Source organism: Hyperolius riggenbachi, chromosome 5 (assembly GCF_040937935.1).
Source record: "Hyperolius riggenbachi isolate aHypRig1 chromosome 5, aHypRig1.pri, whole genome shotgun sequence".
NCBI lineage: Eukaryota > Metazoa > Chordata > Amphibia > Anura > Hyperoliidae > Hyperolius > Hyperolius riggenbachi.
Genome location: NC_090650.1, coordinates 69,128,530 through 69,145,490, shown reverse-complemented (window position 1 = coordinate 69,145,490; position 16,961 = coordinate 69,128,530). Strand labels below are relative to the sequence as shown.

At 43.5% G+C, this 16,961-nt stretch overlaps 1 protein-coding gene across 3 annotated transcripts in view; it reads right to left on the bottom strand.

The window, feature by feature from the left end:
• Positions 1 to 16,961, bottom strand: part of ESYT2 (extended synaptotagmin 2) — a 202,168-nt gene that overhangs the window by 80,099 nt on the left and 105,108 nt on the right. For all 3 annotated transcript variants that reach the window (XM_068235843.1, XM_068235844.1, XM_068235845.1), the window contains exons 3-5: positions 16,218 to 16,352; positions 8,441 to 8,517; positions 5,227 to 5,299 (exon numbers count right to left, since the gene is read on the bottom strand). In XM_068235843.1, coding sequence (XP_068091944.1) covers positions 5,227 to 5,299; positions 8,441 to 8,517; positions 16,218 to 16,352 — 285 coding nt within the window. The remainder of the gene's footprint in view (positions 1 to 5,226; positions 5,300 to 8,440; positions 8,518 to 16,217; positions 16,353 to 16,961) is intronic.

The window sequence follows — 16,961 nt, the reverse complement described above, 5'->3', positions numbered from 1 at the left end:
GGAGGCTGCTGTACATGAATGTTAGACATGAAAGAAGAGGCTGCACAATGAAAAGGAGGGAGTGGTGCATATGGAAGGGAAGCTGCTAGAAAGTTGGCCTAGGAGAGGAAAAAGTATAAATCCGCCCTTGCTCAGTGGTGCCTTTTCCCAAAACATAAAGAAGGTAAGAGGCCACGCCCAGCTGCACTTCTGGGAGTGGCTGTGACCTGTCACAGCCACTGTTAAGGCAGGGGGGAAACTTGACTGTTTTCGTGCACGTGCACGTTTTTTGCACAGAAAAACTGAGAACTCATGTTAAAGGGAACCTAAACTGTTTAGTTAGGCAAGGTGAGTTAAAAGGTAAGTTAAAAAAGTTGAATTTACCCTAGGGCTTCTACCAGCCCTGTGCAGCTGCCCTGTGCCTGCACTGTCGATTAGTGATCCTCCTGTACCCCGCAGTGACTCTCTACTGGCCTGCCGACTGGCGAGTCAATGGCCGCGCATAACAGCGGGGGAACGGAGGATCGCTTTGTGATGGCGCAGGCACAGGGCGGCTATAGGGGGCTGGTAGAAGACCCAGGTAAGTTAAAGTCTTTTTTTTTTCAGTATAGGTTTACTTTAATCAATGGGCTAGTTCGCACTTATTGCATATTATTCTTCCCCACTTGTCATCCTCAGAGGTAAGTCTGTGGCATACACTTCCTTTTAACAATTGAAAATTTGCCACAGCAAATGTAGAAATTTAGCCTTGGTACAAAACGCCATTTGTATAGGAAAAAAATCATTCAGATTCATATTCTAAAGAATAATGATAAAAACGTTATCACTGAATAATCAGTTGCAAATTTTGCTCCAGTCATGGAGGGGTTACATCTGTAAATATACAAATATATGGGGGGAAAGCAGCTCAGGACATTTATTTATAGCTTGTCAAACTGAACAGAAGGCGTGTCAAGCACTGTGCTGAGTGAAGGACACGTGTGCCGCTCTGTATGCTGCTCTGTATGCACGTGGGGTACTGGCTGGCGTATGGAACTCATTAGATCACACGCCGGCTTCAAAGCAATGGGTTTATTTGTTCCTCCTACTCAGCTCTTTGAAAGGAGTATTGATAGGCTCCAGTGCACACAGGCCATATATATAATCAATGTCCATCAACGTTACAGGTCAATCATACTGTTACTGCTGGCTTCAAATGTGCAGGGGGGTCTGGGCCAATACTAATCAGACTAAAAGGTGCAAACACACACAGAGTTTGGGGCTGAACACTGTACAGATACAAAGAAGTGGGGGAAAGATCTCGGTCTCAAGACAGAGATTTTCTCAATCGACCATCTAAGCCCAAAGCACTCCAGTGTATGTATGAGCTTACAGGATACCCGAAGTGAGAAGGATGTTGAGGCTTCCAACAACAGAAGCAGTTAGGGCTCTTTTCCACTATGAAATGCGATCACGATTGCGATCGCGATTCCGATCGCGATCGCAATCGCGTTTCAATTTCCACCATGCGATTGCGATTGCGATTGAGCTACTATACTCATAGTCCAGCTCAATCGCATACAAAACGCGGCAGGACAACGATTGCGCTTTGACCAAAATCGCATCGCAATCGGATCGCACTAATGGAAATTGCTGCTGCAGTTTCCATTAGTTTAATCTACCCTGCGATTTGCGATCAGAAGCAAATCGCAAATCGCAGGCTAGTGGAAAAAGGCAGTTACCGTCAAGCTCATCTCTATGGTTCCTGCCTATTTAATCTGCAAGAGATCTGTGTGAAGATGTTCAGGTATGAAGTTACCTGATAAAACGTCAGCTCGATTCAATATTCAATCCATACAAAAATGCCCTGAAGGTGGCCACACACCATACCATTTTTTTAAAAATATCTGTTCAATTCAAGAATAACAATCAATTTTTGTGACGGATTGTAACAATTTAAAAATCTGACCAATCACACACACCTATGTTCAATTTTTCCCCAATCATGAATAAAATAATTAAAAGCTCAGAAAAAAATGATTGAAACTGTACATCAAATAATTGACAATCCATTACACACCATACAATTATTGATAACGTTGGTCTGAAATTTCCAATGTGTCCAATCTAAAAACAAAACAAAAAACGGGAAATCCAATTGGATTTCTCGCTCAAAAACAAAGAAAAGCTCTCGATTTTTGGGACAACCGATCGTAATTATTGAATTGGTGAAAAATTGGAGCTTTGAATTGTATGGTGTGTGGCCACCTTTAGGATAATCTGAGAGAACAGTAAACTGGCCTAACAGCCATTTCACATAAACTACTGCCCAAACTCCCTTTTCTCCCTTTATATGGATTTAAGTAAACCTACGGATTAATCAGGTAACTTCAGACATTTCTCACTAGTGCTGCATTTCACCTTGAACAAAGTCACCTGCACCATAACATACCTTCATTCAGAACCAGGTTTATACAATTTATGCTGGGAATACACGGTTTGTTTTTGAGCCATTTAGATGGCTCGATAGATAATTTCCGACATGTCCGATTTCCCGTTTCGCTGCTCGATTTCTCATAGAGGTGAATAGAAAAAGATAAGAAAACCAAATGGAAGATAAGAGAATAGACTGCAGAATCCTGTGGCAAAAACTATCGAGCACAGAATAGAGCTGCAGAAACGAACCGTGTATTCCCAGCATCAGTGCAAGTCCACAAGTGCTTGCAAAGTGACTTGTAGCTCAGTGCTACCGGGGCAGAGACTTCTGGTCACTGATCAGCAAACATGCAAAAAGGGAGCCGGGAAATTTGGACGCAGGGTGAATCAGAAAACCGTCTCACTCTGCTATTGCAAATTTCCCAGCGGCGTTAATTACTATTCCGCCTCCAGGCCGCCATGGACTCAGGGGTGAGATGCAATTCCAATGCCAGCTATTGCTGGTGGCTGAATTGCACTGATTTTTTTCGTAATTTGGGCTCCGCCTTTTGCCGGCACCCAAATTACCCTCTGCAGACCGCTATAGCATTAATTCACATTACAGCCTATGGTGGTGGCCCAAATGTCCGGCACCCTTTTTGCCTGTCTCGACTGATCAGGCAGGTATCAGACAACAAAGGGGGTGTAGCAATGCAAATGCGGAAAACCAGCTCTCTCTGCATAATGTGGCTCTGAAAGAGCTGACAGACAACACAGAAGCTAAGCTTCCAGACACAAATAAGCTGCCCTGCACACCACAAGTGAGAGTGATATGGAGGCTGCCAAATGCAATTCCTTTCAAACAATACCGGTTGTCTGACATTCAGGTCATCTCTTTGGCTGCAGTAATGATTGATGTACCTGAAACAAGCATGCAGCTAATCCAGTCAGAATCATCTGATCTACCTGCTTTTTGAGGATCTGTGCCTAAAAGTAATAGTGGTAAAGGATGAGCAGGAGAGCTTTGGTATACAAAAAAAAATGTCAGTCTCCACATCCCTCACATATTTTATGCTATCTAGCCGTTACTTCAAAAGCTTTAGGTGGGCGGTAGTGAGGTGACGTTTCATCACCCATAGCTTTGCCCAAGATTTCAGTCAAGGCAGAGAAACAGGATGTAGACGACACCCATCCCAACCAGCACAGGAAATGCTGACTCTTCTGTAATAAAATCATACATGGACTTATGTTTTAGCTGAACCACTTCAGCACTGAAGTGACAGTGAAGAGAAAAAAAAAGTATGATATAATTAATTCTATGTGCAGTACGGATAATTAATAGATTATTAGCAGCAAAGAAAAGAGTCTCATATTTTTATTTTCAGTTATATAGCTTTTTTTTTATAACATTGCATCATTTTTTAATATATGCAGTTTACACATTACACTCAGCAACAAATGATTTCACAGAGCAGAGCTAATGACCTTTTCAACTTTCCTCTGCAGAAAAACCATAAACAAACAAGAAACAATGAGAGACATTTGAGATACAAGCTTCAAAAAACAGTGCTGTCCAGAACTTTTTTGGTCCTGGAGCGCAGAGAAGCTCTTTAGTGTAGATAACAAGTGAAGTTTATTAACTCTTCCTGTACTAGAAACAATATCTGTGCTGCTAATGTTTTATTTCTTAGCTGTATGTCACATACAATTCATTATATCATAAGTTTATTTTCACTTCAGATTCCCTTTAATTCATTAATGTAGCAGCACCTGATGCTGTTTTGAATGTGATGCCTGGGCATACTGCTTTACAAAGAAACAGTCAAACTGCCCGCCACTGGAGTACATTTGAAATCGGCGCCGGTAGACTTGGGCGCAGGATACAGCGGTGTATAGCTGATCCTGCTGCTGCACAAGTCCGGGTAGATTTAATTACTATTCCCCCTCCAGGCCGAAATGGATAGTGGGGGAATGAAATAATTCGGCTTCCAGCGATTGCTGGAGGCCGAATTATTATGTTTTTAAGCAACCTCGGCTCCGTCGTCTGACGGAGCCGACGTTACTCACTGAGCGCTTCAATAGGAATGATTCCTATTAAAGTCTATGGAGGCGCCGGCTGCGCCCAATTCTAGCAGCGCTGAAAAGCACTGCTCCGCGTCACTGCCCTTCAGTGAACAAGATTGGATCTCTGTGTTAAGCCTCATCTACACTGGTAGATGAGGCTGCGATCCGGCGGCTCGATTAGCCGCCAGATCGCCTCTTCCGCGTCCCCGCATGTGCCCGCCGCGTCACCACTCGCCGCGCGTGCGCTGCATTCGATTCCCCGCTCGACCCCGCCGGCGCCGCTCATCTTCCGCTCGATTCCCTGACATTGTCCCCTCGCGGGGAGCGAGCAGGGAATCGGCGGAAGCAAGATCCGTCCTGTCGGATCTTATCAATCGAGCCGCTGATGCGGAACATAGCGGCCACATCTACGCGTGTAGATGCGGCTTTATGACTAGTACACCCCATGCAATTTCCCATCAGATTGGTGGGTTGAATCGATAATTCCCGACCAGGGCTGTGGAGTTGGAGTTGAGGGGTCAGAGTTGGAGCAATTTTTGGGTACCTGGAGTTGGAGGTTTCATAAACTGAGTCTGATTTTTATACTGACTCCGCAGCCCTGTTTCTGACAGGCCCGATCTGATTTCCAATTGATTTTCTGATCAATTTTGCACAGAAGTGATCAGAAAATCGATCAGAAATCAAATTGGACAGGAGATTGCATGGTGTATACCTGGCATGACACATCTCTTTATTCTTCTGATCCAGACAATGCAGTGAGTGACCTTCCCATTGTTCCATTCTATTTACCTGAATGCTCTTCACTCCAGCTCTGCAGAAATATCGCTTCACTTCCAAGTCAATCTCTGTGTTCCCGACAAAGCTGAGAAAGGGGAATAACAGAAGCAGTTTATAGCAGCTGTGATGGCTTCAGGGAAATATCACACAGACAGCATCAATAGTAGCTGCTGGTACAAATGACAGCAATCACTGCCTCTGCTGGATACACAGGCCAGAATATCCTCAGATATGTATTCCGCTATTTCTATTGTATCCTTATTATTCTGCTAGTACTCATCTCTAAAACCATGTGTAGTCATAACTGAGAGGGTATCTGCACATTTCACTAAGCTGCGCTTTCATAGTGATCCTTCTGTACAGCACGGTACGTTCATCTTTCCAGACACTTCCTAGTATTAAAGTGTACAGAGGGCCCATGAGATGCAAATATTTCCAGCTTGGAATTCCACCAATCAAAATACATCAGGAAGTGCTTAACGCTGAATTTAAAGCTGCGTACAATTTGCATGCAAACTACAAATATTTGCATCTCATTGACCATCTTTTATAATAAAATCCCAGGTATCCACATCCATTTGTGCCCCCGTACTGCGCACTGCACAAGGTCACGGCCCTGCGCATGCGCAGTATGGCAGGAAGGGAGTGGAAGGCTTGAAGGATACCAGAGCTGAACACCGTTGGAGAAATGGGGGGAGCAGGCATGTATGGGAAGCTGTCCTGATGCCCACTGCTACCCCCGTTCTCCTTCATCCCCCTCCTTTACTACCTAAATCCCCCCTGGCTGGGTCGACTGGGTGAGGCATTAGTGTGCAGGCGCAGTTGCGCATCGTCGTGGCCGCGGGCACGCGATGTAGGATGGATCACGGAGGGGGAGGAGGATGAAGAAGAACTGGGTGAGTGGTGGGCATCAAGACAGCTTCCCATACATGGTCTATTGACTGATGGCCATACACATTGATTTTTACTAGCAGATTCAATCACTCTGATCTAATCCACCGATTATGTATGACACAACAGGCTACATCCACCGATTTGCAGAAAAAAATCAATAAAATTACGATCAGACGGTCAATTTCAAGAGATTAGATGCAAAGGCAGAGCGCTGGAGATTAAACTCCCATAGGATTGTACTGTATAATAAAGTAGAACAGTGAAGTTTGATAGATTTTCAGTAGTTTTTATGGTGAAATCTATTGGAATCTGTGTGCAGTGTATGAGGGGATTCATTCCCCCTCTGATCAGATTAAATTCTTAAGGAGGCCACACATTGTAACATTTCAAAAACCTGACCAATGTATTACACACACGTTACATTTTTACTCAATTATGATATAAATGATTGAAAGATCAGAAAAAAATTGCTTGGGTCTGTACATCAAGTAATTGACACACACCATACAATTTTCATATACATTAATCAGAAAATCCAACACTCCCGAACGAATTTCAAGTTTTTATTTGATAAAAGAAGATCAGATTTCTCGAATGAATGGAAAAAAAAATCGATTTTTCTGTACAACCGATCAGAATTATCAAATTGGTGTAAAATTGGATCTTTTAATTGTATGGTGTGTGGCCACCTATACTCTTTCAACCACCTAGCTGTTGCTTAGAAAATAAAAAGTTCTAAAATGAGATTCTTCTGTACTAAACTACATTTCTTGTTTAAAGGACCACTGTCGTGAAAATGTTAAGATTTAAAATACATGTAAACATATGCATTTAAGAAGTACATTTCTTCCAGAGTAAAATGAGCCATAAATTACTACTCCTATGTTGCTGTCACTTACAGTAGGTAGTAGAAATCTGACAGAACGGTTTAAGGGCCTATTCACACTTGAGCGGGAATAACGCAATTTCCGCTCAGCGCAAAACGCTAGCAGTTTGTAAAAACCACTAGCCCATGTAAGCCTATGGCAGTGTTCTCACTGCCGCGTTTGCGGTTAGCGTTAACCACAAACGCGTAACATGCAGCGTTTTGCAGACGATTCGCGATTAGTATGCATAGCACCGCTAATCGCGATCGCTCCCAAAACGCTGCAGTGTCCAGCAATTTTTCCGTATTAATCACGGAAAAATCACTCCTGCAAAACGCTAGCGGTAATCACCGGCATTTTGTGGTTTTAGGTGTGAATGGGGCCTTAGACTAGCCCAGCTCCTCATGGAGGAGTTCTCAGGTTTTCTTTATTTTCATACGCAGTTAATGAATGGCAGTTGCTCTGCCCAACTGCCAAAAAAAGTGTGCAGCGAGCAGGGAGGCTGGCCAGCATCTTTGCATAAGGGCTCGTTTCCACTAGTGCGGCGTGCGTCTCGCAGACGCACGCCGGCACTGAGCTTGTGGGCGGGATCGCAGGCGAATCCCATGAGCCGTGCCATGCACGGCTATGGGATTCGCAGCCTCCGCCGCAAATTCTGCGGGGGGTTTCGGCCGAACCGCTCGCGCAAACGATTCGGCCGCGGCGCCGTTATCCCCTATGGCAGAGTTTCCCCGTGCGATTCATGTGCGGGGAAACTCTGTGGAATCGCGGCGGAAACCGCGATAGTGGAAACGGGGCATTAATCATTTTCAGGGAGTATCTTTATAAAGAATAAAGGCCATGCTGAGAATCCCCTATGGAGAGATGGACTAGCCCAAAACCTGTCAGTAATGTCAGATTTCTACTAGTTGCTGAAATTGACACCAACATAGGAGAAAAGTCATTTATGGATCATTTTACTCTGGAGAAAACGTACTTTTATTTGTAGGTGCTTACATATATTTTAAATTTTAAGATTTCGTGATAGTAATCCTTTAAATAGTTTGCCATGCATGTTATTTTATTTCAGTGCACTTATCGGCTTGTCTGAAGTCCAGCTTTCCTTTTCCAGAATATATACAACGAGATGTGGTGCGTCATCCAATTAGAAGACTGTCAAGTGATACAATTTTAACCAATTCAGAATCCATTAAACTATTTACATTCTTCCTGTTTGCTATGTCCTTCCATTAACCGGTTAAGCAGTTAAGTCTGAACATGTCTATAATGCCTGTTGTGAGTGAAAATGAGGCAATTATAAGATTAGTGGAGCCTAGGTACAGCATACTAGGATGATTATGGTGACTTGTGGAATTATAATTCATAGTAACTGCATCAGCATGTGGTACCTGGAAAGAGAGATGACACTATCCTCCCCCCTTTCTAATACATACTAGTAGCAACACCTACAGCTTAGCAACATTTACCTTATCTGAAGATCTAGAATGATCTGCCTCTTGTCCACGTTTTCTGTGTATACTTTCACTCCATTTACTCTCAGTGGCTGCAGGAAAGAAAGATTGGGAAATTAATTCTTACAGCCTATCTCTGGGCACAAATCAAAACACATCATCTAATAGCTTAGTGATCAATGCAAGCTAATGCTACCTTTTTGCATGGGAAAAAAAAACTAAACAAAAAAACCTTTGGCTGCTAAAAATTCTATTCTAAAGTTCTGAGACATGACCAGAGTCTGCTGTGAGGGACTCCTAGTGTAAGCTGTTTGGTGTTGGCTGTTTTTGGTTTCTGGACAGCAACATCTCCACCAGTGGGGTTATGAGCTTAATCTGGCGTTCTGATTAAATCGCCAGGGTGGCTGCGGGAGGGTTTTTTTTAAATAAAAAAAAAAATATTTCATGCAGCCAACTGAAAGTTGGCTGCATGAAAGCCCACTAGAGGGCGCTCCGGAGGCGATCTTCCGATCGCCTCCGGCGGCAAGAGATAACACGGAAGGCCGCAATGAGCGGCCCTCCGTGTTTCGCTTCCCTCGTCGCCATGGCGACGAGCGGAGTGACGTCATCGACGTCAGCCGACGTCTTGACGTCAGCCGCCTCCGATCCAGCCCTTAGCGCTGGCCGGAACTGTTTGTTCCGGCTACGCTGGGCTCGGGCGGCTGGGGGGACCCTCTTTCGCCGCTGCACGCGGCGGATCGCCGCGCTGCAGCGGCGATCAGGCAGCACATGCGGCTGGCAAAGTGCCGGCTGCGTGTGCTGCTTTTTATTTGGTGCAAATCGGCCCAGCAGGGCCTGAGCGGCAGCCTCTGGCGGTGTTGGACGAGCTGAGCTCGTCCAGACCGCTCAGCAGGTTAAAGTGGGCCTGAGCTCTTGCAGAGGACACAAGGAAACTTAGAGGTAGCGGCAAATACCAGGAGATTGGAGGAAAACAAGTGGGGGGGAAAAGGTAGGATGTGTTGGGCAATAGAAATACAAAACTTTCTAGGAAGGAACCAAAGGGTGGATGGTACACACCAATAAAACAAGCAAAGAGTATTTTTATCAAGAAATATGTCAACTTTTATTTATCAAAAGGTACAAAAATGTTTAAAATTGCCCTAGACTCAATCCCTAAAATTGCCCTGTACCTAAACTGTCCACTCCTTTCAACCATGCATACACATCACACACCATTCAGTAAAGCCCAAAAATAGATGGTATGAGTGAACCTTGCTGTCAAAAAGAAATGCATATATGCTATGTATAAGCAAAAGTTTGTTTATATATACTGTATGTTTGACTAATGAAAGTCCATGGGACATGAGAATCAATGTGGTCCAAATGGCCAGGTGCTCTTGGAGCTATATATTTGGCTAATGAAAGTCCATGGGACATAAAGATCAATGTAGTTCAAATGGCCAAGTGCTTTTGGCGCGAACACTCCCCACTTAGGGTAGACCAATATCAAGTCTCTTAGCAAAGCAGCAGATGTCCAAAGCAGTGTACAAAGCAAGCTTAGATCTTGTTAGATGAAGCATGAGCAAAACATAAGCAAAGCATGTCTGTTCCATACACACAGTAAATGCACAGCAGGCAGTTGTAGCTTATTAGATTAAAGCAAGTCCTCATTGTCCACAAGAACTGAGCATATTGATCCTGTTAGTTGAAGTATGAATACACTTCCAGTGCATACATCGAGAGGTAGCTGAGTACGTTAGGTACAGGCATACATGCCTTCAGCCCACAGTCTCTTAGTAAAGGATAGCATTGTAACGGCTCACCATGTTTGTGGTAATGTCCTTGAAGGATCACAGTTGGCTGTGCAGCATTGTAGAGTTCAATCCTTAGCCGATCTGCCAGGTGTGGCCATGCACAGGAGGAGTCCCAGTGGATCAGGGCAATGGGGATGCCGGGCAAACACGCAGTGACGCCACCTATAGCCCCGACATGTTTCACGGGCTCCTTGCTCGTTTCCTCAGGGGGCGTGGCTCACCGCTGTATACTAGCATTGACATTAAATGGGCTTCCTGGGCCAATCACACGGCCGAGAGGCGGGACGATCCAGCCACGCCCCCTCTCCCAATAGCGGCAAAGCGCGTCATCCCCCTAACACATCCATCCCCTGTCGCAGCAAACCGGCGCACAGAGGGGAGGAAGAGGGAGGCGCGCATCGCCGCATCATCACGCAGAGTCCCCGCTGTCCAGACAACCATGCCAGGACAAGTCAGAGACCTGCGATCATAGAGGAGAGGGGGCGGGGCCGGGCCGACCCGCATCTCAGCTCACCCACTCACATAACAAAAAGTAAATGACAACATTAGTTAATTCACTCAAATGTAAAATTGCAATACGTAATAGAAAAATGTATATATTCCTAAACCTCCTAAACATCAAAACGTTCTGTATGGGCTGCTAAGTAAACATATGCCTTGCAGCCAGAAAAACAGCATGAAGCTGAACCACATGTATTTGAATCAATCTCTGGAAAATACGTATATATCCTTCAATGGCGCCCAGGGAAGCAGAGGTTAATCGGGACCCAAAGGATAGCCCAGAAGGAAAATCAGGCAGAGTCCCAGGGGAAAGGGTAGGGGGGGGGGAGGAAGAAGACAGAGAAAGGAAAAGGTTGGGGAAAGAACGAGAGGGAGGGATAAGGGAAGGGGGGGGGGGGGAGGAGGGATGGAAGGAAAAATAGGGGAATAGGAGGGAAAACAGGGATGCCCACCAGGCGGACAGATTGAAGTAAAAAGGACTATGCAGCAAGGAAGGAAGCGAAACCTTCCATCTCATTGAGACCAGGGGAGATGTCGCCTTGAGGTCAAAAATCCACCGACATTCCCGTTGTTTAACCGCTTCAGCCTTTAGTGTTTTTTCACCTTATGGATCCGAGCAATTTTCACCTCCCATTAATTCGCCAATAACTTTATCACTAATTATCACAATGAAATAATCTGTAGCTTGTTTTTTCCGCCACCAATCAGGCTTTTTTTGGGTGGTATATTTTGCTAAGAAAATTTTTATTCTAAATGCACTTTTATGGGAATATTAAGAGAAAAATGGAAAAAAATCATGATTTGTCAGTTTTTGGCCGTTATAGCTTTAAAATAATACATGCTACCATAATTAAAACCCACATATTTTATTTGCCCATTTGTCCTGGTTATTACACAATTTAAATTATGTCCCTATCACATTCTATAGCGCCAATATTCTATTTTGAAATAAAGGTGCATTCTTTCAGTTTTGCGTCCTTCACTATTTACAAGCTTATAATTTAAAAAAATATTAGTATTTTAACCTTTTGACATGCATATTAAAAAAGTTCAGACTCTTGTAACTATTTATGTTTTTTTTTTTTTATTGTAATTTTTTTTCAAATAAAAAATTTAATTGAAATATTTTTGGGTGTGTGTGAGGTAAACGGCTAATTTTAAATGTCAAAATGTCTATTCATTTTAATAAAAATGTATGTATATGTAGTTTTACTATTTGGCCATAGTCATTTTTTTTTCTTGGGCTACCTGTAAGCGTACTTACAGGAAGTGAAGAGGGGATGTGTAACAGAACAATCGTGGCTTCTCCATAGAAGCCAGCGATCGTTCTAAGGGACTTAGATCAATGAATGGGAACTGCTTTCCCATTCATTGATCTCCGGGCTAACCCCGGTGGTTCCGGCCCTGCGTACCCTGGCAGCTCTGTTTTCTTATAGATGTAGCTCCTATGTCCAGCATACATATTTGGACGTAGGGGCTACGTCCTGAAGGCTAAAGTGGTTAAGCGATCTGTCCTGATGGCCCCTTCTAATTGACCTATGTATGCGGTCTAGCCCAACAAATCTCAGACCCCTGTAATCACCATTATGGTATTGCCTGAAATGCTGGCCGACGGGTGCAGTGGAGGTTAGACTTTTAATGCTCTTTATGTGCTCAGACATACGTTCACGCAATTCCCGCGTTGTCTTGCCGATATAAAAAGCCCCACAGGGGCACATCAGCAAATATACAACAAATTTTGTTATACAGTTAACATAATGTGCTTACCTCCACTGCCTACCGTCCGGGAAACCGACAGACACGCCAATATGCATATATCTCCACCAGTGGGGTTACGAGCTTAAAGTGGACCTGAGCTCTTGCAGAGGACACAAGGAAACAAAGGTAGCGGCAAATACCAGGAGATTGGAGGAAAACAAGTGGGGGGCAAGGGGAGGATGTGTTGGGCAATAGAGCCTGATAATATATTTCATTCTCCCCTCTTCTTCCTTAATACCACACCACAAATGCATAAAGGACCAGATGGGACAGCTTGACCACTGAAGCAAATGCATTTTCCCAGGCTGCCCGTTTGGCTATGTTGTGCATAACCATTATGTGGAGTCATGTGGCCCAGAGCCGGTTCTCTTATGAAGCAAGGTGAAACATTTGCATCAGGTGCAGAGATTACAGGGGCGGCATGTTGGTACTTACAGCATATGATGCAGTCAAACGAGGAGAATAAGTGAGAGGGGACCGTGGTGAAGAGGTCATCATTGGGGAAAAGCAGCTTGTTGTGCTGTGTGAGGAGTCTGATAGTGAGTGAGGAGGGGCAGGAGAGCAGTGTTTCATTTGACTTGCACAGCAGAAAGTGTGGAGGAGGGCATCCTCTCAAGTTTGCCTCAGGCAAACTCAGGCCATACTGTTAAATAGTTCACACACTATTGTTATGCTCATTTTTCCGCCACATCCACAATCACTTGTGACCACACCTACTTTACCATGATGTACCACAGATACCGTAGAAAAAAAAGACCCACCATCAACAGAAAAGCTCCCTCTGGTAGTAGATTATGAGGAACACAACTGAGTCATCTAGCAGTAGGTGCATTCCTGCCACTGTTTTTCTACCAGGTTCTCAGGAGAAAAGGAACAGGGTCATGCACGTGTGTATGCAGATATGGATTTCCTGTTCTAATGAATGCCAAATAGAAAATTGACAGGAATGATCAGTTAGGCACGGCTCTAACCATTTGTACAAGACCTTTATGTACATACAGTGGCTTGCAAAAGTATTCGGCCCCCTTGAAGTTTTCCACATTGTCATATTACTGCCACAAACATGAATCAATTTTATTGGAATTCCATGTGAAAGACCAATACAAAGTGGTGTACACGTGAGAAGTGGAACGAAAATCATACATGATTCAAAACATTTATTTAAAAAAAAAATAACTGTAAAGTGGGGTGTGCGTAATTATTCAGCCCCCTGAGTCAATACTTTGTAGAACCACCTTTTGCTGCAATTACAGCTGCCAGTCTTTTAGGGTATGTCTCTACCAGCTTTGCACATCTAGAGACTGAAATCCTTGCCCATTCTTCTTTGCAAAACAGCTCCAACTCAGTCAGATTAGATGGACAGCAGTTTTCAGATTTTGCCACAGATTCTCAATTGGATTTAGATCTGGACTTTGACTGGGCCATTCTAACACATGGATATGCTTTGTTTTAAACCATTCCATTGTTGCCCTGGCTTTATGTTTAGGGTCATTGTCCTGCTGGAAGGTGAACCTCTGCCCCAGTCTCAGGTCTTTTGCAAACTCCAAGAGGTTTTCTTCCAAAATTGCCCTGTATTTGGCTCCATCCATCTTCCCATCAACTCTGACCAGCTTCCCTGTCCCTGCTGAAGAGAAGCACCCCCAGAGCATGATACTGCTACCACCATATTTGATAGTGGGGATGGTGTGTTCTGAGTGATGTGCAGTGTTAGTTTTCTGCCACACATAGTGTTTTGCATTTTGGCCAAAAAGTTCAATTTTGGTCTCATCCGACCAGAGCACCTTCTTCCACATGTTTGCTGTGTCCCCCACATGGCTTGTGGCAAACAGCAAATGGGACTTCTTATGCTTTCTGTTAACAATGGCTTTCTTCTTGTCACTTCCATAAGAGCAAACTTTGTGCAGTGCACGACTAATAGTTGTCCTATGGACAGATTCCCCCACCTGAGCTGTAGACCTCTGCAGCTCATCCAGAGTCACTATGGGTCTTTTGACTGCATTTATGATCAGCGCTACCCTTGTTCGGCCTGTGAGTTTAGGTGGACGGCCTTGTCTTGGTAGGTTTACAGTTGTGCCATACCCCTTCCATTTCTGAATGATAGCTTTAACAGTGCTCCGTGGGATGTTCAAGGCTTTGGAAATCTTTTTGTAGCCTAAGCCTGCTTTAAATTTCTCAATAACTTTATCCCTGACCTGTCTGGTGTGTTCTTTGGGCTTCATGGTGTTGTTGCTCCCAATATTCTCTTAGAGAACCTCTGAGGCCGTCACAGAGCAGCTGTATTTGTACTGACATTAGATTACACACAGGCGCACTCTATTTAGTCATTAGCACTCATCAGGCAATGTCTATGGGCAACTGACTGCGCTCAGACCAAAGGGGGCACACCGCATTTTGCAGTTATTGATTTGTAAAAAATGTTTGGAATCATGTATGATTTTCGTTCCACTTCTCACGTGTACACCACTTCGTATTGGTCTTTCACGTGGAATTCCAATAAAATTGATTCGTTTGGGGCAGTAATGTGACAAAATGTGGAAAACTTCAAGGGGGCCAAATACTTTTGCAAGCCACTGTAGCTTTTTGACTTCAGAGTGACCTCAGGTCAACCTCATTTTTTTAAGTATTATCTGGTATGGTTGTTTTAAGTATTATCTGGTATAACTAGGACACAAACTGAACATAAAGAGAACTGAACTTAAAGTGGAACTAGTCTAGTGTAACATAAAACTTAAAACCTGTTTCACGACTTTCAATTGAATATGGATTTATCCTACAAACCCTGGTCATATTACTTAGTACTAGAAGCAGCCATTCTCTATCCTGCATAATAATGTATTATCAAATTATATCAACAATCCTTTTCAAGAAAATTATATAATCACTGTAAGTTGCACACAGAAACTAAATGCTGTAAACTGATTCTTATCGTTTGCAGTGGGAGATGCAAGCACAATTTCCTGGGAGAGATCTGTGTGGCTGAGTGCACAAACGGCAAAGGCTCCCAGGAGAAAGTAAAAGTAAACGTATTAACCCTTTCAGACACTTAAGTTATGGAGCACATTCAGCACCCTTGTCAGCCTATTCATGTCACACACAATCCTAAATCTAGCAGAATGTCTGAAAACTAATTATTAAAGAAGAGCCCCATTTTACAGGACACCCAAGGTGAAAATAAACTAATGAAATAAACAATTGTATCTATCCTCCTCCTCCTAAAAACTACTTAAGATATTCCACAGTTTTATTTTATATTTAAATCTAATTTTCAAGTTTTTACCGTTTTATTGTTTTTGCTCAATGACACATTCATTGAAGTATGTCAGAGCTAAAATCTTTTGACCCTTTTTATTGCTTTCCTGCTTTCAGAAGCCATTTTCTGCTAGGAAAGTATGGAAAGGGTTTTATAGTTGGAATTTCTTATCAGTGAGGGTCACACTTTAGTCTGACTCTGTCCTGACTCAGACAGGAACTGCCACTTACATACCTGATGTTTAACTCTTTCAGGCAGAGAAAGAAAAATAAGAACACAGCATAGTTATTTGTGCGCTAGCTAGGCACTGTACATACATATGTCTATCTCATCATGTCACACGTCACCTCAGGTATCCTTTAAGATTCCCTGTTCAGTCTTCTAGCTGAAGAAATATGATGCTTATGTAGTTAGAGATTTTTCTATACTGTACTTGAAATCCCAATTGTTTGTGGCGATTTAGGCAAAAGACATTCCTGCATTCGCTTACCTGGCTGCCCATGTCGATCTTGGTGAAGCTGAAGGTGCTTAGGTGGGCATTTGCGCCCCTAACTGCCGGCTCGATGGTTTCCCTGAACAGCTTGTCTATGAACTGGCAGATGTACGGCCACATGTGTTTGACAGTCTGTGAAAAAAAACAACATTTTAAGGCTCTTAGAAACATTGACTAAAATGAACAGTGAACTATAAACATTACCATATCGAGAGTATATGGTGTTGGACAGAACCTAAGTGTGCATGTTGTTATTACTTTTGATACAGCGACGACATATTCCACAGCGCTTTATAGAGTATATATAGTCATGTCACTAGATGTCCCTCAGAGGAGCTCACAATATAATCCCTACCATAGTCAGATGTTCATCATAGTCTAGCACAGGCTTTCTCAACCAGGGTTCCCTGGAACCCCAGGGTTCCTTGAGTACTCTGCAGGGGTTCCTTGGCATTTTACCCCATCGTGGAGGAAGTATAATAGAGCACACTATAATAGGTGGTACTGTAACAAGAAGCACTAAATTGAGGGCTCAGAAGACAGTATAATGAGTGACAGTGTACTGGGGGTAGTGTAATAAACAGCCACACATACTTTTAAAGACCATGCCTCCTGCAAAATAAATGCAGGGGTTCCTCGCGACCAAAAATTTGTTTGCAGGGGTTCCTTGAGATCCAAAAGCTATTTGCAGGGTTCCTCCAGGGTAGAAAGGTTGAGAAAGGCTGGTCAAGCATCAATTTA